This window comes from Corvus cornix, chromosome 14 (genome assembly GCF_000738735.6).
Source record: "Corvus cornix cornix isolate S_Up_H32 chromosome 14, ASM73873v5, whole genome shotgun sequence".
NCBI lineage: Eukaryota > Metazoa > Chordata > Aves > Passeriformes > Corvidae > Corvus > Corvus cornix.
Window position 1 is genome coordinate 2,627,960 of NC_046344.1, and position 21,087 is coordinate 2,649,046.

General features: G+C 37.6%; 1 protein-coding gene across 2 annotated transcripts in view; it reads left to right on the forward strand.

Annotated features, from left to right (window-relative positions):
- The window catches only part of LOC104685044 (transformation/transcription domain associated protein), a 77,861-nt gene that overhangs the window by 24,710 nt on the left and 32,064 nt on the right, over positions 1–21,087 (forward strand). For both annotated transcript variants that reach the window (XM_039560137.1, XM_039560138.1), the window contains 22 exons: positions 566–736; positions 1,454–1,522; positions 5,296–5,415; positions 5,732–5,851; positions 6,207–6,371; positions 6,787–6,968; positions 7,240–7,438; positions 7,850–7,978; positions 8,597–8,863; positions 9,409–9,615; positions 10,490–10,648; positions 10,736–10,870; positions 11,049–11,159; positions 12,005–12,151; positions 12,908–13,121; positions 13,799–13,924; positions 15,599–15,745; positions 16,930–17,132; positions 17,818–17,939; positions 18,798–19,011; positions 19,749–19,928; positions 20,297–20,443. In XM_039560137.1, coding sequence (XP_039416071.1) covers positions 566–736; positions 1,454–1,522; positions 5,296–5,415; positions 5,732–5,851; positions 6,207–6,371; positions 6,787–6,968; positions 7,240–7,438; positions 7,850–7,978; positions 8,597–8,863; positions 9,409–9,615; positions 10,490–10,648; positions 10,736–10,870; positions 11,049–11,159; positions 12,005–12,151; positions 12,908–13,121; positions 13,799–13,924; positions 15,599–15,745; positions 16,930–17,132; positions 17,818–17,939; positions 18,798–19,011; positions 19,749–19,928; positions 20,297–20,443 — 3,534 coding nt within the window. The remainder of the gene's footprint in view (positions 1–565; positions 737–1,453; positions 1,523–5,295; positions 5,416–5,731; positions 5,852–6,206; positions 6,372–6,786; positions 6,969–7,239; positions 7,439–7,849; positions 7,979–8,596; positions 8,864–9,408; positions 9,616–10,489; positions 10,649–10,735; positions 10,871–11,048; positions 11,160–12,004; positions 12,152–12,907; positions 13,122–13,798; positions 13,925–15,598; positions 15,746–16,929; positions 17,133–17,817; positions 17,940–18,797; positions 19,012–19,748; positions 19,929–20,296; positions 20,444–21,087) is intronic.

A 21,087-nucleotide genomic window follows, 5' to 3' on the forward strand; every position in this document is an offset into this window, starting at 1 on the left:
ACAATTGGGTTGAGAAGGACCAGGGAGAAAATAAGGGGTGTTCTGACCCATACATCAGATTTGTCTGGTTGTTTTTTTTCCTGTGATAAACTCATGCCCACAGGATGTTTGGTTATGACAGGAAATACTCTCTGGCTGCTTGCAGCCAGACTCTTTTGACCTTTTCTGTTGCTCAGGATGCTTGCAGATTGTAAACCAGAAATTTGCTCTATTGCCTTCAGCCAGACTCACAGGCAGTTCTTAATGTAGCAGGGTCTAAGTAGCTTGTCCACAGCTGAGTATTTAATTTATAGCTGTAGCAGTTTTTCAATCTGTCTGTAATTAAGATCTCCTACTTGATTATTTTATGGAATATGCTACTGTGTGTCAGAAATACCTCAGTGCTTCCCAAATCCATCTTGTCTCTAAATATATTTCCAGCAATAGCTGTTGTTTGAACTGTTGCATTCCGAAAGAACAAAATAAAAGAAGAAAAATCAAGTTAACTGAGTCTATTTTAAGAAAGATACTTGCACAAAAGTCACTTCCCTCTCCACCTGTATCCTAGTCGTGCACTCTCTTGCAGTTCTTGGAAGGAGCTACCATAGAAGTTGATCAAATTCATACCCACATGAGGCCGTTGCTGATGATGCTCGGAGACTATCGGAGTCTGACCCTCAATGTTGTGAATCGTCTGACATCAGTCACTAGACTTTTCCCAAACTCTTTCAATGATAAATTCTGTGATCAGATGATGGTAAGCCCATCCAAGTTTTTATTTTAGCTCTTCCAGAAGAAATTTTCTTCTGGCTACTGCTTTTATTGGTGAAAAATCAAAGAAGTTCAGAAGTGACTCAATGTATATGTTGGAAGTAAAAGATTTTTGTTTCACAATTAATAAAAATCCCTGATTTTTGTAAACATTTTGAGTAAATTTCTGAAGGGCTTCTAAACCAAAAAGTTAAGAGATTTTTTTTTTAGTGAAGACATAACTAATTATGCTAAGGTTTGCTTGGACAAATTTATCTTTAGCAAGGCACCACCAGTACCTTTAACAATTTTACTTCCCCATGCATTAAATCTGTTTTGGTGCTTTCTTGATTTATAAAATTTTGGAAGGTATTGCCCTGTTTGTTTGCAGTGTTTAAACTGAATATGTGATTTCTTTATCCTCTTGGCATGGATATTTGAATATTTAAATGCATATGCATGAAGCAAGTCATCAAAGAAGTGTAAGACTATCAGACTTAGGTTTTTTGTGTATATATATGTAATTATAATCCATGCTTTCTTGAATATCTAGAGGACTTCTAGCAACAGTAAACTTTTCAACCAGAGGGAATGAAAATAACTGATAATTTTTCCCTTTGTTTCCTTCAAAGAATTATTTCAACCTCTACATTTTCTCTTGTAGCATATGCTAAAATGGAACAGTCTAATTAGAAGAATAATACTAATTATCCTCTCTTTATAGCAACACCTACGTAAATGGATGGAAGTTGTAGTTATTACACACAAAGGTGGACAACGGAGTGATGGAAATGTAAGTTAATTTATAATGTATTTATGTGAGAAGAGAAGAAATAAGTAGTATTATCAGTTGTAAGTGCTGCCATAACTGATTACACACTGATGCTTTGTTACAAGCTAACAAACTTGTTGACTTGAGTACTGAATATTGAATATTTTTAGAGGTCTTAGTAAGAGGAGCTTCTTACCTGCTGACAATGGTTACTTTGAAGAGTGTTCTAGGTTAGTGTGGGAACAGCTCAAGCATTTTTATTTCCTTTCCCCCTCAGGATTTTCTGCTTGGAAATCTCTTCTTCACTGGAATGGCTGATGAGCTCAGTGGCATAATCCCCCTTTTTTCATTAATATGTTTGATGTTTGTAACGTAGCCTTTCGAAAATTATACATAATGATAACATAATCCCAGTTAATTTAAAACTTAATTTATTAAAACCAAGTTCAATATTTACTAGTTGGGATCACATTAAAATCACTCTCCCAGTGAAACTAATGGCCTCAATGTTGAAGCATGGGAAGCTGATTAGTTGTCTTATAAATGGAAAACTGTGCAGTGTAATGTCAATACTGTGTGCTCTGTGTGCAATACTAAGGGGAATTCCTGCTTCAGTGCAGTTTCCTGTACATTACCAGAAGTCCCATAATTCTATTAGTGTTTTACTAAATGCTTTTATTAAGTGTTGAGATTTATGATTGCACCTAAGAAAAAATGGGGGAATTTTATTAATATCTTTGTTTTTCAAATCAGAATGAAATTACATTGGCTTTTTATTTCCCTCAAAACATGGAAATGGCTTAATGGCTTTTCATTTCTCTTTCCTGTCATTGCAAAAAGAGCTTTTAATCTGAATTTGGTCATTGCTTTATATTAGACCTAGATATTCTCTAATGAAGTAGAATAAGATTTGTTTATGTTTTAATGAAAACACTGTGCATTCTTCAGTTAACCACATTTTATTCATGTCAGAGTAGTTCTAAAGCCTTCATATTATTCTTTTGGGATTCACTTATCCTCAAATGTGATGATTACAGATATCTTGCAGATCTTTTTATAGCAATAGTCTTTTAAATCAGAACGTGGCACCTCTAGAACAGTTTTTAGTTGTCCCTAAGTCACGTTTAGTTGGTAATTCCTCTGCTTTTAATGTTTTTTGTTGATGGTTTCTGTGTAATAATGTGTTTAGAGAGATGTTGAGTGAGGGGTGCACACCAGACACTTGAGAAAAAATCTACTGTCACATCTTAAGGGAAGAGAGAAGTCTGGAAACATTTCAAGTAGAATTGTGTCAATGCAAAGCTGATTGAATATTACTTTTCTGCTCCCTAGTTGTTGCTCCAAAGTTTCCTTAAAAATAAAAACCCTAGGAAACTGCAGGAGGACACAGATGGCTTGGTCTTTGTACAGTTGCTGTGGCAAGCTGTGTTCACATGTCTGTATGTACATTGTGCTGTTGAGTGATTGGATCTTCTAAATGAAGAAAAACTGGCGTGGTGAAGCTGGTGGTCAGTTATTGTAGCTGGCATTTTGCTTTCTCTCATTTCCTCACGATTCTAGTGAGATTCCAGCATCTGGGACACTTGTTAAAAGCAGTGCTGGGGAGTCGGTTGGATCATGCAGACTGTGTGGTTAAATAGAGCAGGTGGTAAACACTCAGTGGAGGAGAGGATTGACCAGGAAAGCCTGATGTTCCCTACCTCTGTTGGTGCTGTTACCACCCTTTCATCCTTTTCCAGCAGCACTGGGTGAAGGTACCACTTGATGGTGTCAGGCAGTTCTCCAGCATAGTGCAGATAGTGGCTGGTCAGCAGGGCCTCTTAATCAATAGTTAAAAATTATGTGGGGTGAGTTTTCATATGTAAGTGGCAGCTACAGACAGACTGAAAACTTAGTTAGAAATGCTGCATGATAATTGATGACTATTGTAGAGATCCACATTGATGCCAGAATAACTAAGCCTTGTTCACCTAAATAATTTTCTGATAGTCCTGCTATCTGATAGTCCTGCTGTGATCTTGGACTGTGACCTGGATGTTTAGAGAAGTGAACAAATGAAAACATAATATATTAATTAGTGATTAAAATCTAATTTGTTGGTTCAGAGAGTAAAATCTTTGATTTAAGTCCTTCTTCCTCTCTTCCCTGCCTCTCCAAGGAAAGGCATGGGATTTCGGGTCATGTCTGGTAATTGAAAGAATAGGTTTTGACTAGATGGTTGCCTCCAGCTGTCCCTCTTATGAGAGGGTGGAAATTTCCATGGTCAAAATTCTGTCTTATGGCCTAAGAGGACTTTATAGCTCTAGAGGACTTCATAGCTTGGTAGCTTAAATACTGAAAGTGGTTTTGTAATTGATGCTGGCCAAATTTGTCTTCAAAGGTGCTAAAATATTGTTTCCCTTGACTTACTAATCTCTATTATCTTTCTATTCAGTATAAATATTTGAGCAGCTATGTCTGATCAATGTAAAAGTAGAAAAAAGGATGCTTTTCATCCTGGTTCCTTGGAGGGCAGTTTGGAGCACGTGAGGTGCTCATTGTCTCCATTCTTTTTGTTTGAGATGAGAAAGTAACTGTGCTGAAGTTAGACTGCAGCCTGAAGAATAGCATGTACTGATAGGTACATTTATTTGATATTTTTGTGGGCTTTTTCCTTTCATGCTGTGACTTCTGTTTTGGTTCAGCGGGCCACGGAAGGGGTAGAGGTGAGAAACTCGGTGGAGGCACCAGGAACTTTTTTTGTTGTCAGAGTTTCCTTTTTTGTTGTTGTTGTTTTGTTTAGTTTTATTTTTTCTTTTAACTTGTGGTTTGTTAGTTTTATCATTGTGTTTTGGGCAGAGTGCATTGTGCCTTTGAGCACAGTGCTGTGAATTGTCTTCTCTTTGACTGTGGCAGGGCTGTTTTGATCACGTTGCTGTTAAGGATGTTGAGCATGTTTGTACTAGGAGGAGCAGGATTTTCAGTTTCTGTGGAGGCATAAATGGTTTCAAAAGGTTTTATGTATTCTCAGCCCTGCACTTCAGTCCATGAGAGGAGTCTTGTGGGGTCTGTCTGGACAGATCAGGTTAAAAGAGTGGAACCTAATGCTTTGTGTTTAAATTCAGTTGAGAAAATGCAATGTACTTGATAAAAGCACTGGAACTTGGTTTTAGAGAGATGGTGAGGGTGAATGTATTGTTTTGTTTTTTCCTTTCCCTTTTCTTACTGAAGGAAATCCACACTCTAGCTAACTGAAATACAGTCTCTATTTAAATCACACAATGAAAAAGAAGTGTTAAATTATTTTGGACTCCTGGAGAATTTAATATCTAGTGGGAGAACAGAGCTGACTTTTAGTAACCAGCTATTTGCAAGATAGACTGAACAGTGCTGTGAGAAAGCTGTCTCTCTTTCTCTTCATGCGTAGTCTGGGGGTGTGGGGTGTATATGAGAAATGTTTTAGGGGGGAAGGTCTGGCTGTTTGATGCATGGGCCACTTGGTGTAGAGCACTGAGCACTCCTAACTCCCCCATCAGCAGTATCATTACAGTGTTTAGCTCTTACCTGTAAAACACCACTCTACTGGCAAAGAAAATAAAATTTAAACCATGATATTACCAGAGGGGGAAGGGCAGACTTCCACAAGTGCAGTTTTTTCATGCATTATGGTAAGTTGATGCTGTATGTGTTAACCCTTTGCATTTGGCTGCTGACTGTGCTAATATGGAGAGGATAAAAGAAGTAAGATGTGTGATACTGTTTTTATACATTATAGCCAGTAATATTTGTTTAACTGTGTTTCTTTTTACCTGTAGGAAATGAAGATTTGTTCAGCAATTATAAATTTATTCCATCTGATCCCAGCTGCCCCACAGACTCTGGTTAAACCTCTCCTGGAAGTTGTTATGAAAACAGAACGAGCAATGTTAATTGAGGTAAAAGTGGAAGTTGACACTGCTGAACTTTTTGCTCTATAGTCTTCCTAAACATCAGTATATAATAATTATAATATTTTAAATATGGTGTGAGAACATTTGATGTAATATGCTCTTCAAGCCTTTAGGAGGTAACATTTGTCTTATACCCTTAGAAGGGAAGTTTTGAAAGTGTCAATAAATTCTCATCATGCAAGTTCTGAACATTTTGTATCTGCATAAATGCCAAGTCAAATGTATTTTTCTGAGTGGTAGTAAATTAGTAGAAAATACTCTATAGTCTGCATTTTTAATTTAAGGTTTATGAATTTTTCAGGCTGGCAGTCCATTCAGGGAACCACTGATAAAGTTTTTGACACGTCATCCATCCCAGACAGTGGAGTTGTTCATGATGGAAGCCACTTTAAATGATCCACAGTGGAGCAGAATGTTTATGGTAAGCTGTGTGGGGAAAGGAGCAGGAAAAACCCTCAACTTGGCAAATCTGGTGAACAAAAGGGTTTCATCTTTTTGCATCTTTTTTTTCCTGTATGATCTTGTAGTCCTTAGTTATGGTATTACTCTTGGCTGCAGGGTTCCTGTTCTTGGTTTTGTATTTGTTTGTCCTGAAGTGTTGATTTTATACCTTTCCAGATCATGTAAGGCTATTACTGAAGTGTAGATGTTATTTTTATATACATGAAATATAACCTCTGCAACTTCAGTGTGGAACATAAAAGCTACAGGATGATATAACCACCTGGTATTTCACCTTTTAAAGGTTATTAAAATTATTTCTTCCCCTTTTGCAGAGTTTCTTGAAACATAAAGATGCCAAACCTCTGCGGGATGTACTGGCAGCTAATCCCAACCGATTTATCACCCTGCTGCTGCCTGTGGGCACCCAGGCAGCCGTGAGACCCGGCTCCCCCAGCACCACCACAATGCGTCTCGATCTGCAGTTCCAGGCTATCAAGGTATCCATTTATCCTTGTTTGTCTCTGCACTGGGTAGTTAAAACCCCTTCAGCTACAAGCCTCTTACATCCAGGCTTTCAACGTGTGTGTGTGTGTGTCTATTACATACAAAAGCTCATAGAAAACCACTTGTAAAAATGTGGAGTGTTTGTAGTCAGAGTTACTCTGAGAAGGGAAAAGAGACTCAAATTAACTATGCTTTCTTTGTCAAGTAGGATACAAGAGGAAAGCATGACAACAGAAACAGAAATTTATTTTATTTTAATTCAAACTATTTTGTATTTTAGTCTTTTGTTTTGCTGTTGAATATTTTAGAACCCTTAATTGACCTTAAACAAGTGCTTGTATATCATTGTTTCTCCTGACAGATCTCTTGTGTGTTGACTGTGCATTTGTCTTGTTTTGCTTTGGACAGATCATAAGTATTATTGTTAAGAATGATGAATGTTGGTTAGCAAATCAACACTCCTTGGTGAATCAGCTGAAACGTGTATGGGTGAGTGAAGCTTTTCAGGAGAGACATAGGAAGGAGAACATGGCTGCAACAAACTGGAAAGAGCCCAAGCTGTTGGCCTATTGCCTGTTGAATTACTGCAGGTACGTAAAAATCTTTGTCTCCTAGACCCTGCATGCATTTTTTTTAAATTTTAGTTTTAAAAATACTGTAAAGGAATATGGGGCTACTAAAAATGGTTTGCAGTTATTGAAGAGAAAGTGTAATATATTTCATAATACTGCCATTAGCTCTAAAACCATGCCTGTGGTACTGGCTGCTCTTGCTTCTCTGCTCCTTTAAAAGATTAGTTTCATCAGCATGGTAATTTGTGTATTTTTTCACAGAAGCTTTGTATTTTATGTGTTTTCACAGAAGGAATTATGGTGATATAGAGTTACTCTTCCAGTTGCTTCGGGCTTTTACGGGTCGATTTCTCTGCAATATGACTTTCTTAAAGGAATACATGGAAGAAGAGATCCCCAAAAACTACAGTATTCCCCAAAAACGGGCTTTGTTCTTCCGGTTTGTAGACTTGAATGACCCAAACTTTGGAGATGAGCTCAAAGCCAAGGTAACTAAAGCAATTAAATCAAAGAAGCCTGGTATTTAGGTTTAATTTTCTTCTTGGGAACTAGGGCAACAAAACTCCTTACTTAAATGTCAACGAGTTTGATAATTGGCAGAGTCATTTAGGTGAAAATATCATACCTGAAGAAGAGCAATAATAAACAGAGACAGCAATTCATCTTGCTTTCAATGCTGACTGCTTTAGTTTACACTTTCTAAGAATCTTTGCCCTTGGAAGGAAGGAAGAGGGGAAAAAAAAATCTGTGTGTGTCTTCTTCTTGGGGTTTTATTTATAATTTCCTTTTGTAACGCAGTGTGTCCAGCAGGCAGGTTTGCATGTGACAGTACTTGAATGTTGGCTGCTATTAGAAGAATGGGACAGTACAGTAAAATTTCTTTTGTTTTTACTCTGTAGGTGCTGCAGCATATCCTGAATCCTGCTTTCTTGTACAGTTTTGAAAAAGGAGAAGGTGAACAGCTCTTAGGCCCCCCAAACCCAGAAGGAGATAATCCAGAAAGTATCACTAGTGTTTTTATAACAAAGGTAACAATCTTTGTTTACACTGAAGTATTTGAAAATTAAAACAAAAAGTTCTTCCTCTCATTTGACTTTTCATTCTGATTTGAATTAGTTGTTCTCTTCTGAATATTATGGTTTGTTACATCAAATTGCTTTATCACGTTGAATGTGAGATCCATCAGTGATCAGTAGGACTGGACTACAATTTTCAGTTTATGCTGTTTTCAGAACTGGAATGTGTCTTTGGAAATGGGCCTTACTTGGCTGTAATCCCAGTCTTTTTTATAAGGACAGCTTTCCATGAGCCAACATCAATGTCTTTCTAATTCACTGCTGTTTCGTGGAACCAGTCAGCAGTTATAAAATGCATGTTGTTGAAGTTGAGGGTTGGGGATTTTGATTTATTTATTTTTTAGGTTAGCACTTTGAGAGTTCCCAGATGTGCTTATTATTTAGAAGTTCACAGTTCAGGAGGTGGTTTTGTGGGTACTAATCTGAGTCAAGAAAGTAATTACAGGTTTTTAGTCTTCTTAAAAACTGCTCAAAAAGCAAAAATTTGCGACTTTGCCTTTATAATAATAAAGGTTGTCTTTCTTTTGTTTTCAACTTCATTCCCTGTTCTTTGATCATGCCTGGAACTAGGTACTTGATCCAGAAAAGCAGGCTGATATGCTGGATTCTCTGAGGATCTATCTCCTGCAGTTTGCCACGCTGCTGGTGGAGCATGCCCCCCATCACATCCACGACAACAACAAGAACAGGAACAGCAAACTGCGGCGCCTGATGACCTTTGCCTGGCCTTGCCTCCTGTCCAAGGCCTGCGTGGACCCAGCCTGCAAGTACAGTGGCCACTTGCTCTTGGCTCACATCATTGCCAAGTTTGCCATTCACAAGAAGATTGTTCTGCAGGTATTGACCATGGGCTTGTGTTAAATTCCATAGTGTGCTTTCTTTTATTTTAAGATTCAGAGTAGAACCTGCACGGTGGTTTTGAGTACTGAGTGTAGTTCAAACACCCCAAACAAATGCAGAAGCAGCAGGTCAAATGTTTAATACAAATTTACTTGGGAATAGGAGAGTATAGAAAGAAGCGTGAAGACAAATGAAAGCAGGAAGGGCAAGTAGTACAAGTAGACCTTTTGGTTGAATTAACAAAATTTGGTGTGTTTCTTCATTTAAGAGACAGACACTTCAGTTGAGGCACAATATGGGGACCAAGGGAAAACTTCAGATTGGACAGTGGAGAGGGAGGAAGAAAAGGGAATGTAAAGGAAGCAGAAATGTATGCTCTGTGCTTCTGCTGATGACGTATCATGATATTTTTAACAAATTATGGGCCTTGAGAGAAAAACTGTTTTTTAGAAAACATACATTGTAGTTTTCCTTCCTTTAGAAGTGCTTTGTGTTTGTAAATACTTACAGTATTAATGTTGATGAGAAACTTTGCTGTTCAGGTTTTTCACAGCCTTCTCAAAGCCCATGCAATGGAGGCCCGGGCTATTGTCAGGCAGGCCATGGCTATCCTGACTCCAGCTGTGCCTGCTCGGATGGAGGATGGACACCAGATGCTCACTCACTGGACACGAAAAATCATTGTGGAAGAGGGTCATACAGTGCCCCAACTAGTACATATTTTGCACTTGATAGTACAACATTTCAAGGTACTTGTACTGTTATTCTGGTACTCACTGTATCTCCTGTATCAAGGGAGTAAACAGAAGTTTGATTAGAAAAATGGCATAATCTGATTTATATGGTTTAGCTTCAAAATGCATCATTTGTCTGTAAAGATACTTATCTATAACTGAATACAACTATTTAATAGAAAATGATTTATTAAGCTCTCTCATGATTAAAGTTAGCACTTCAAATGTCAGAGTCTGCAAGATGAATTCATGACACATGCATCAGCAGTGTTCTTTAACAGGTCTGTGAAGATTCTCAAAGAGTTCTCTAAAAAAAGTGCAGAACCATATTCTTTGCCATCCTCCAGTAATCCTTGTATGTTTGACTTTATATATTCTGTGGTATTAACTAGATAACTATTGTCTCCAGCTAATCAATGTTGGGAAACATTAAACGAATGGGGGAATAGTGCAGAATGTCAACACAGGAACATTTTTGAAAACACCTATTAAAATGCAATCCAAAGGGACAGCTAATATACACATTTTCAGGAACTGATGCCTCAACAATTCTGGAAAGAATATCTGAGTGTGTTAAAATGTACATTGAATCTCTTTAAAAAGCTTGGAAAAAAATTGGCATGATTGGTCCTCAAGAAAAATCAAGACTCTTAAAAAGAACATGTTCATTTGGGTGCATAAAATGAGTAGTCACTACTGAAAGTTGTAGCCAAAATACTATTTTCAATGCACCAGTTGCTTTTCCATATTGCAAAATTTGAAGTGGTACAGGTTTAGCAAACTTTGGGATTGATGACTGTTTTACAGTTTTGCTTTATTTCCACTTTGTAGGTTTTTTGTAGAATTTTATTGGTTAATGACTAACATTTCTGTGAAACCATTTTTTCAGGTTTATTATCCTGTGAGACATCACTTGGTTCAGCATATGGTTAGTGCCATGCAGAGACTGGGCTTCACTCCCAGTGTTACAATAGAGCAAAGAAAACTAGCTGTGGATCTTGCTGAAGTTGTTATTAAATGGGAATTGCAAAGAATTAAAGATCAGCAGGTAGGAAATCAAAATAAATGGGTAAAGATTGAACTGTTCCACGGTTGAATGTAGTTTTTTTTAACATGCACATTGCTGATATTTCAGCCAGATTCAGATATGGACTCAAGTGCAAGTGGAGAAGGAGCAAGTTCTGCCTCATCTGCTGTTAAAAGAGGATTGTCTGTGGATTCTGGCCAAGAAGTAAAACGCTTCAGGACAGCTACAGGAGCAATAAGTGCTGTAAGAAAAAAATCTGGGTTTATTCAGAGACTCTAAGCAGTGTAGTGTAATTGTTTTTTCCACATAACTCAAAACTCCCTAAATTGAAGGTTTTAGCTTTAGAAAATATTTAAAATCTGTTCTTGTTGTTTTCCTCCTTCAATCTTGCTGATGGCTTTTGTGTTTTGTGTGCATGCAGGTGTTTGGACGGAGCCAGTCCTTGCCAGGAGCTGATGCCCTTCTTGCCAAGCCCATTGACAAGCAGCACACAGATACTGTCGTGAATTTCCTGATCAGAATCGCTTGCCAGGTAGTGAGGTTGTTCTGATATGCCAATACCAGTGTGGCATTAGCAGCCAAACCCATAAACCCCTCTTTTCCCACAGGTCCTTTTAGGCTTGGATTATTCTAATGTTTCTATACTTTGTTTTCATGATTAATTTACATATTTGGGTGATGCTGCAAAGTATGCTCGTTCTATTGCCTAGGTTAAATGACCAGAATGCTGTATCCCAAAATATTTAGAGAGTTTTATAGGGAATGACTGTATCTAGCGATAATGATTGTAGATGTATTTTCAAAATCCAGTATATGGAATTAGTTTCCTGCAGCATGCAGAACTAAAGCTTTTTACCAAATTTTGAGGGAATTCACTCTACTAGAATGGGGAAAATTATCTGGGTGTACCTCAAGGCTGACAAATTTTATGGCTTCTGCTCCTGTAGGAGACTCAGCTGGTAAGTAGCATGGGATTTTATATACCACAGTCCATTGCACAAAGTAGATGTGCTCTTAAGTATAAAGATGAATTGAGTAAAGAGCTGCACATGTTTATGGATACCTTGCAAGCAGTAAAGGTTAACCATCTTGAGTATGTTCAGAGTTGTAGTAATAAAGGATGGGGTGAAAATTTTTTTAAAATACACCTTTGATGGTGTAATTTGGGTGATTTGGGTTAATTAGCAAGCAATTTAGACAGCAGTTCTGGTGTTTACTATTAGTTTTCAGCTTTTTTTACATTAAATACTGTACTGATAAAACTACTTAACTCATCCATTTCAGAAATAAGAAATTATATGCTTGCATGGAATGCATAATAAATTAATGAGTTGGTTCCAAAAGGGTGTCATTTTGTTAACTTTGATTAATTGCTAGGTAAATGACAACTCCAACACTGCTGGGTCCCCTGGGGAGTTGCTGTCTCGCCGCTGCGTCAACCTCCTGAAAACAGCTTTGAGGCCAGACATGTGGCCCAAGTCAGAACTGAAGTTGCAGTGGTTTGATAAGCTGCTCATGACTGTGGTAGGTAACATTTAGTCCTGTAGCTCTTTAGGTTTCCCTGGCATGTGAGATGATTGAATCCTAGTGATATCTGAGTATAGATTTTTACAGGACTAATCTTTTCTTCTTTGTAGTGAAATAAATAGCTCGTTAAGTGTGTGAATTGCATCAGTGGTTATAATTTGTAGAGCTGCAGTACTTACTGGTTGGTGTGGTTTTTTTATTTTTGGGTTTTTTTTTTCTTAGTAGGAAGTTTTACAGATTTGATTTCATTGATGCCTAGTTTTCTGACTACATTATGGGAGTATGAAGTCCACTGAAAGGCAAGCTCCCTGTAATAGATGATACAACACTTTATATATTATCTATATCCTCTCTTCTGTCCTTTAAACTATAACATCATAAAATACACTGGTTTAGCTTAACTTCACTGATGGCCTGTCTCTGAAAGGTGTTGACAAAGAAATAAAACATCATCCTCTGTTGAAAGCATTTCTAACTAGCAGGGTTGCAGACAGATTTCATACCCTAGGATCACAAAAAACACCAGAAAGAACATACCTGTACCTGCTTAACTAACAGTTATGGTTAAAGACTCTATAGTTGCCTGGATTTTTAGAGTTTTATGGTGCATGACTTACTTCAGATATTGACCTAGAACATCACTGCTGCAGAAACCTCAATCTGACAGGTTTTAACAGATTTGATCTGAATTTAGTAATCTGTGTAATTCTTGTTTTCCCCTGCTCACTGCCTTTTTCTATGTTTTCTCTTTAGGAACAGCCCAATCAGGCCAACTTTGCCAACATTTGCACTGGCTTAGAGGTCTTAAGTTTCCTGTTGACTGTGCTGCAGCCCCCTGCTATCCTGAGCAGCTTCAAGCCACTACAGCGAGGGGTAGCAGCCTGCATGACCTGTGGGAACACCAAGGTGTTGAGGGCTGTCCACAGTTTGCTGTCTCGCTTGATGGGCATTTTCCCCACAGAGCCAAGTGAGCGCTGTTTTCTTCCTCCCTTTATCCTTTATTGCTGCATAACTTAAGTGGTTGAGGGTGGGATGAAGGCACTCTTTGGAATGTGCTAATACTCTGTTTTATGATTCCTGCGTTTAATGGTCCATTTTGGCTTGCACTTTGAACCTCTGATTAAAAAAGGAAAAGCTGAAATAAGTAATCATGTGGAATACATCATTATCCGTTGACATAAAAACTTAATAACCTGTGGCTGTCATAACTTTAGTTCAAGAAATGCATGCTATGAATTTAATGTATTTTTGCAGTTGAATTTTTCAGCTTCAGAAGTGCAATTTTTTAGTTGTTAAGCTTTGCTGTTTTGCTGAAACAAGGAAGGGAGATAAAGTGTAAAAGAGAAAGGCAATAGGTAATATGCTGTGTCTTAATAGAAGTTAATTTAGATAATCTTTTCTTGGTAAAAAGTAGGTCAATAATGCAAGACTGCTCATCAAATTGAGTTACTCAGAAGAAGTGGTACACTATTGCAAAAGGCATACTGGTATAATAAAGAGGTTTATATAAGTGAGGGAGCTGCCTGTTTGTTGGCAAGATAAGACTCCAGTGCTGTTTTAGTGACTGTAGCTCACAGTGTAACTGTTCTTTGCCTGTTCTGTGGATAATGTTACCAAAAGTAAACACACCTCTAAACTCTGCAGGTACCTCAAGTGTAGCTTCCAAGTATGAAGAGCTGGAATGCCTTTATGCTGCAGTTGGGAAGGTTATCTATGAAGGCCTGACTAATTACGAAAAAGCCACCAATGCCAACCCTTCCCAGCTCTTCGGTACGTGTCCCACATCCCTGGCAGCTCTGTGGGAATGCCCCTGGATGAGACTTGTCTTTGTCAGGAGCTTCCCTTTTCCATAAGGAAATGGCAATCTGATCTAATGCAGAGGAAGCTGTGGGAAGCGTTTCAAGCTAACTTGTGAGATGAGCTTGGGATGTCAAATCTGTGAAGAAAGGGAATGGGGGGGGGCTCATTGCATTCTGTCTTCTCCCTGAGGTGACTTGGGAGCAACTACTGGAGGTGGGGAGCTGCAGATCTGCTAGGTGGGAGCCTTTTGTATTCAAAGTGCATAGGAAAAAGCTACAGTATTGAAAATAGCTAAAAAAATAAAGTAAAAGTTACTGGAAGCTTCTTACATGGGAAAAACCAAATCCTGCAGGTCCTCTGAGATACAACAGAATAGTTTAAGGAATCTGTGTAAACAGTCTTATGTGTTCCTGCCTTTCTTTTTAATTTTTTTAAAGCCTTATTTATTAGCTGATTTAGATGGTGTATTAAGATTTATGTATTTCTAGATCTTCAATTCTCAGTAATCAAGAAATTACAAAAATACTATTTTTTCTTGGGTGACAAAATCTGAATTTTTAGCATAGACCATTCTGAAGAGCTGAAATGTTTTTCTTTTCTTGTTTTTTTGTACTTACTGAACTGCTAGAGAACTCAGCTACACAAAAGAATGACAAAGATGTATTGGAATAATAGAGTTTGGCCCAGAAGTGGTTGTGTTGGTAATACAGACCTGAAATTGTACAATATTGGAAAACCTGCTGATTTAAATGGCAAATGTCCTTCACTATTCTGTTCTGTGAGCTGTGTAGATGGTTGTAATTTCACCTTGGGAATTGCCTATTTGTCAGATGTCAGGACGTGCTTTACATCAAACTAACCATGAAAGATGTTTCTTACATTTTGTCCAGAGCTCCCTTAAAAGCAGCAACACAATCAAGTTGTCAGGAGGTGCATTTTGTAGTAATTCTGTGGCTCAGAGGCTGGACTTTGTGGGCCAAATTTTGTGCCCATTTGAGCATAAAAAGAAATCAAAACTTTGGCAGGAGCCATTCAATGATCAGAGCTCTGTGATGTGCTCTGTAGATATGTTGAATTAGAAAGTTGCAGGAGGTATTTTTTCAGTGGGTATAATTTTACAGGATGTGTGTGCCTTTTCTTTTAAAGAGTGAAGTAGTCAACTTAGTTAACTTCTTCAATCTACAGAAACTGATTTAAGAAACTTTATAAATTTTCTAGATTAGAAAAGCAAAATTATAATTTTAAAATTTATTTTATTTTTAATGACTAAACCCAGGCCTAGTCATCTAAGAGTTTGTCTACTTTGCTACTAAAAGACGTGCAACATCAGGAGTAGTTACATTTTTTTCACAGTCTTGGGGAAATATTTGCTCTCAATTCCTCCCTTCCTGTCCTCCCTTTTTCCCCTTGCTCTTCATCACACACTTTTATATACAAAACTCTGAAATATTTTGATTAGTGCAAAAGTAACCTTTTAGACTTAGTCGAAGGATGAAAGTTGAGACTGAAATTTTTCTGCAAATCTCTCCAGATTTCTAATGTTTGTAACTTGGGTAGTCCCATCCTTCTTTCATGGCATCCATACCTTACTCAGGTCATGCCCAAGGGAAGTGTTACTTCCTGAAGTCTTGTTTTTATCTCTAGGGACTCTGATGATTCTGAAATCTGCGTGTAGCAACAACCCCAGCTACATTGACAGGCTGATCTCAGTTTTCATGAGATCCCTGCAGAAGATGGTCAGGGAGCACCTGAACCCACAGGCCACAGCAGGAACAGCAGAAGCAAACACAGGTATTACATTGTACAGTCTGTTAATGATTGGAAGTGTTATAAAGCATTAAAATATCTTCATCCTAAAGGGATTCAGGTGTCTTTGCAGAGTTGGTGTGCATTGTTACTTGTTGAAAAACACTTGAGCCTTAGTGAGTGGAATTACTGAAGTAGTGAGAGCTAAAAATGCACTTAGGAGTTCCAATTACCTGCTTAGTATATGAATTTCAGTATTAGCCCAACCTTCTCAGTGGATGGTTAGTGACGTAGCTGTTGAGGTGCAGCATACACAGAAATAGTGACATTCTTCAAGGCTTTATAATGTTGATGGGAGACAGGCTGAATTTTTTTGATTGCTCTGTGCTTTCACTTTTTTTTGCTACTTCCTATTTTATAATACTGGAACAACTGTGAATTAACTTGTTGGAGCTGATGCTTTAGTTTTTATCTTAAAATAGCATCTTTTTGAGTTTGTATAATTCTGTCTGTTGTCAAATGAATTAGGTCATGAGTCATTGAAAAAATCAGATGTTCTCGTGGAAGAAAATTCAGTGCTAGTAAAGGGCCTTGTAATTTACTAATGAATAAGCTACTGAAGAAAACACTTTGAAAGAATTGCTGCTGTTAGATTCCCAGCCCATACTTTAATTAGGTAAATGAGAACCTTGTAAATTTTATTAACACTGAGAAACAATTGGAAAATTATTAAACTTGACAGATAAGCAAGTCAGGAAATTAGCTGAACAGAATTAGAGAATTAGCTGCATCATAGACAATTTCTTTTACAAAGTGAATTGTAGTTTTTCAGAATTAGGGGTCTGTAATACCTTTTACTAAAGATTTGCAGAAAGGAAAAACAGACTTGCCTTTAGGATTTTGAATGGATTGGGTTTTGAAAGGAGTCACAGAATCATAGAATGGTTTGGGTTAGAAGGAACCTTAAGGATCTGATTCCAACCCCCTGCCATGGGCAGGGACACCTTCCACTAGACAGTTGCTAAAGCCCCATCCAACCTGGCCTTGGATTTTGTCTTAGTTCTTTAGGAATGTAAAGTAGTAATTATGAACTCTTTACTTCTGGGGATGTATTTCCAGGCAATAGGTGATGTTGTTGTTATTTTTAAAATTACAGCATCTTGGAAGATTTTTTTCCTAGGTGTTTCAGGGGTGTATACACAACTCTAATCCTTTTTTTGCATCCATAGCAGGTACAAGTGAACTGGTAATGCTAAGTCTGGATCTTGTGAAAACTCGCCTGGCTGTGATGAGCATGGAAATGAGGAAAAATTTCATACAAGCTATTCTAACATCGCTCATTGAAAAATCCACTGATGCCAAAATTCTTCGCGCTGTGGTAAAAATAGTGGAGGAGTGGGTGAAAAACAATTCCCCGATGGCAGCTAATCAGGTAAATTGAGTAGATAAAGTCATCATTGCTCTCAAATACTAGATAGCTACGAGCCACTATTATTCATCAGTTTTGACAATGAAGTTTGTAATGATGTGTTATAGATGTTTAGATGCCCTTGGTGAAGTTTAGACTGTCTTCATCCCCTGTGAAAATAGCTGCAGCTACAGATGCTTGGCATTTTATAGGCTTATGTTTGGTGTTTGATCTCAAATGCTGTTTTGTGAAGAACTTCCTTTAAAGTAAAGTTTTAAAATATGCTTCACATTAACCTAGGTAGAAAGATTGTTCAGGAGAAAGAGGACTAATGCTGATATAAATTGTGTTACACTGTAGCATTTTGTGGCCTTGTCAATCTGCCATATTTCTATTAAGAATTGAACACTTAGTCTCGTGCTGTACAAAAGGACCTACACTTTTTATAATATACACAAGAATTTTGTAATCACTGAACAGTTTAAGCCTATTTTTAGGCACAATTTAAAAATTCTCCAGCATATATGAGAAGGATAAATGCTTGAGTTATTTTTTGTTTTTTAAGAACTGTGACCTCCCAAGCTATTTTTCAGTACTTTAGAAGTGAAAGAGTCATGTAAAGGATGGCTGAGTTGTAGTCTGAATGTGCTAGTTCTCTGCATGTTTTAAGAAGAATTGACAAAATTAATCATGTCTTCTTTTACCACAGACACCTACTCTCCGGGAGAAGTCCATTCTACTGGTGAAAATGATGACTTACATTGAAAAGCGTTTTCCAGAAGACCTTGAATTAAATGCTCAGTTCTTAGACCTTGTTAACTATGTCTATAGGTAATTATAGCAATTAATCATTTACTGCAGCTTATTGGTTCATAATTTGTACCATATATGAACTTCGTAACATGTCATCAATCTTTTTAGGTCTGAATTAAGGGATATTTTTATATATTTTTCTTTGCTAAAATGCAAAATCAATTCACTTCACTGAGACCACAGTACATATTTATGGAAGGCAATTTGAAAACAGAAGTTCCTTAGACAGGATTTTTACTTTTGGCACTGACAAAACATCTCCAGCACCCCAACTTCTTCCTTTCCCAAGATACCAATGCATCCTTGTAGCTGACTGCATTCCTAACACTGTGGTCACAGCTGAATTCACATTGTCTTTTCACATCCACAGGGTAGAAAGATTTTTTTTTTTCTTGAAACTTTATTGTAAATTAGACTTTCAGGAGAGTTACTTTGCTAGGTAGACTTGAAGATTTTGAATCACAAGGAAATAATTAGAATGCCAGGTATTTAATGGTGTGCTGCTGCTTCACAGTATTTTGCAGTCAGTTTGCTGCTCTACTCTGCTGCTTCACTGTGCAAAGCCTTCATGTGCACTGGTGCTCAGAAGCTTTTATCAGTCAATAACATTTGTCATTTCAAACACCATACAGATGTGGCTCAGTGTTTCACAACTATGACAAGATTTTATCCTGGAAGAGTATTTTTGATAGTTCTGGGGCAGTTTTACATCAAGCAGCAATATTTTCTTTGCTGTTTCTCTCAAGAACTGCACCTGGCTGTTTGCCACATGTGGGCTTTTACTGAATGTCACCTTTTGGGGTTTTAGTATGTCATACGAAACCTAGGAGTCTTCTCTTTCTAATAGCTCTGTTATTTCATCTTTATTAATTTTAGGGACGAGAATCTTTCTGGAAGTGAACTTACAGCTAAACTGGAGCCAGCATTTCTCTCTGGTTTGCGCTGCGCCCAGCCACTCATCCGAGCCAAATTCTTTGAGGTCTTCGACAATTCCATGAAACGTCGCGTTTATGAGCGCTTGCTTTATGTGACCTGTTCCCAAAACTGGGAAGCCATGGGGAATCACTTCTGGATAAAGCAGTGCATTGAGGTAGGGAAACTACTTGTATCAGAAACGCGTTTTATTCCTCATTTTTTTTTTTTTGGCTGGCTGTAAAAGCATTAGTGATGTGTGTACTGTCCTTATCAAAGCTGAAAATACCAAGTCCGCTGCCTCAGCTCCTGTGGTGCTTAAAAATATACACAGTGTCTAAACAGTGAAATGCTGATGCTTGGAAAGTGGCTTTAATATAAATGTTTAAAATCTGTTTTCTCTGCCAAAAGCTTAATGACCAGGTTAATACTTTTTAAGGAAAACAGTCTCTTACAACTGATAATGAATATTAAAAAACCCCAAGAATTGTTATAGGAGAAGATTTGAGGAAAACTGTTAAGCTGGAATGTCTCCTCTAGCAGTATGACAGCTGTTAGGATTGCATTGAAATGAAATTGCATCTTTGCTCGGTTTATTTAAAATAAAATGGGACAAAACCTTTTATTTTAACAATTTGCATATTAAAGCATGAATTTAAGGTGACTGTGAACATCGTTTTTAGGGTAACAGTCTATATTTATTAGCAGATTTAGGGCACTTAATACATGTGTTGAAAAGTACAAAATACAGACTTTAGGTGTAGGAGATTCTATTAATAAAGGTGCTAAATAGGCCTTAAACTTACTATTGCAACTTCTACCTTGTTTGTAAGTATTAAACCATAGTGACGATTTCTTTGAAGTACTGCAGTAGAATGTATGTTCAAAAGCTCTTGTTACTTCTCCATGTGGTAGCTGCTGTTGGCAGTGTGTGAGAGGAACACCACGATTGGCACCAGCTGCCAGGGGGCCATGCTGCCCTCCATCACCAACGTCATCAACCTTGCTGACAGTCACGACAGGGCGGCCTTTGCCATGGTGACACACGTCAAGCAAGAGCCTCGGGAGAGGGAGAACAGCGAATCCAAAGAGGAGGTAACTGACAGAAAATGCTGTGGAAAAAGCAATCTCTTTGGTGGAATTCAGCTCTTCCTAGTTTCTCATTGAATAACTTTGGAGAAGGCGTAATGAAGATGATGTGTGCAGATTGTGTTGCTTGTGTTTTAAGCATGCATGGGTCTCTCAGAAGTCTCATTCATTCATTTAGCCTTTACTTCAGCACTCTAAGCAATTATACGTCTGAACATGAAGAAGTAGCAGAAACAGGGAGACCTGAAATAAATTGATCAGGAGGGTGTTCCGTATTGTGGGAAAAAAGCAAAAGTACATAGAAGATACCTATGTTTATATATACTTATATATAAACTTTATATATACTTACTAAGCTGTTTACTTCTGTGTAGGATGTTGAAATAGACATTGAATTGGCTCCAGGAGATCAGACCAGCACTCCCAAAACCAAGGAACTTTCAGAAAAAGACATTGGCAACCAGCTGCACATGCTGACCAACCGGCACGACAAATTCCTTGACTCCCTTCGGGAAGTGAAGGTGGGTGCAGGCTGTTGGTGACAAAGCACCTTAATCCTAAAACCTTCAAACTGATCTGAGGTGGTTTTTTTTTCCTCTTCTTCTATCTCACACTTCTGATTTTTTTAGCTGAATTTTGTTATGTAGACATCTCTTACAATCCGTAATTTCTTATGGTAAAAAATAGGTTTTTGCCTATGGTAAAAAATTCTTAAGCCTTCACTTCATCACTAGTTATTACTGTGTCCCTTTTCTACAAAATTAAATATCATGCCCCTTCACCTGTAAGTGTATTTTAACAATTCAGTTCAGAAACTAGTGATGAAAAGCACAGGGTATAGGGTCAAAAATGTGTATCAGCATCTTACGATTAAATAATTTCTAAGAAAATCATTTTAGCTGAGAGCTATGTTTGAACAACTCTCACAGTAGTACCAGGTCTCTCCAATTAACCTGATTGTTCCTATTACCAAGATAATCAATGTCTTTGCTTTTTCCTTCTTTTGTTTTTGGTGGTTACAGTGGTGAATCAGAGTCTTGATCAGCATGAAAATAGGATTAACTTCTTGTTGCTAGTCTATATTGTTAAAGAAAACATTTTTGTTGAGAAGGCATTTGCATTACTACTTAAACAACTGTATAACTGAACTTTTTGCCACAGAATT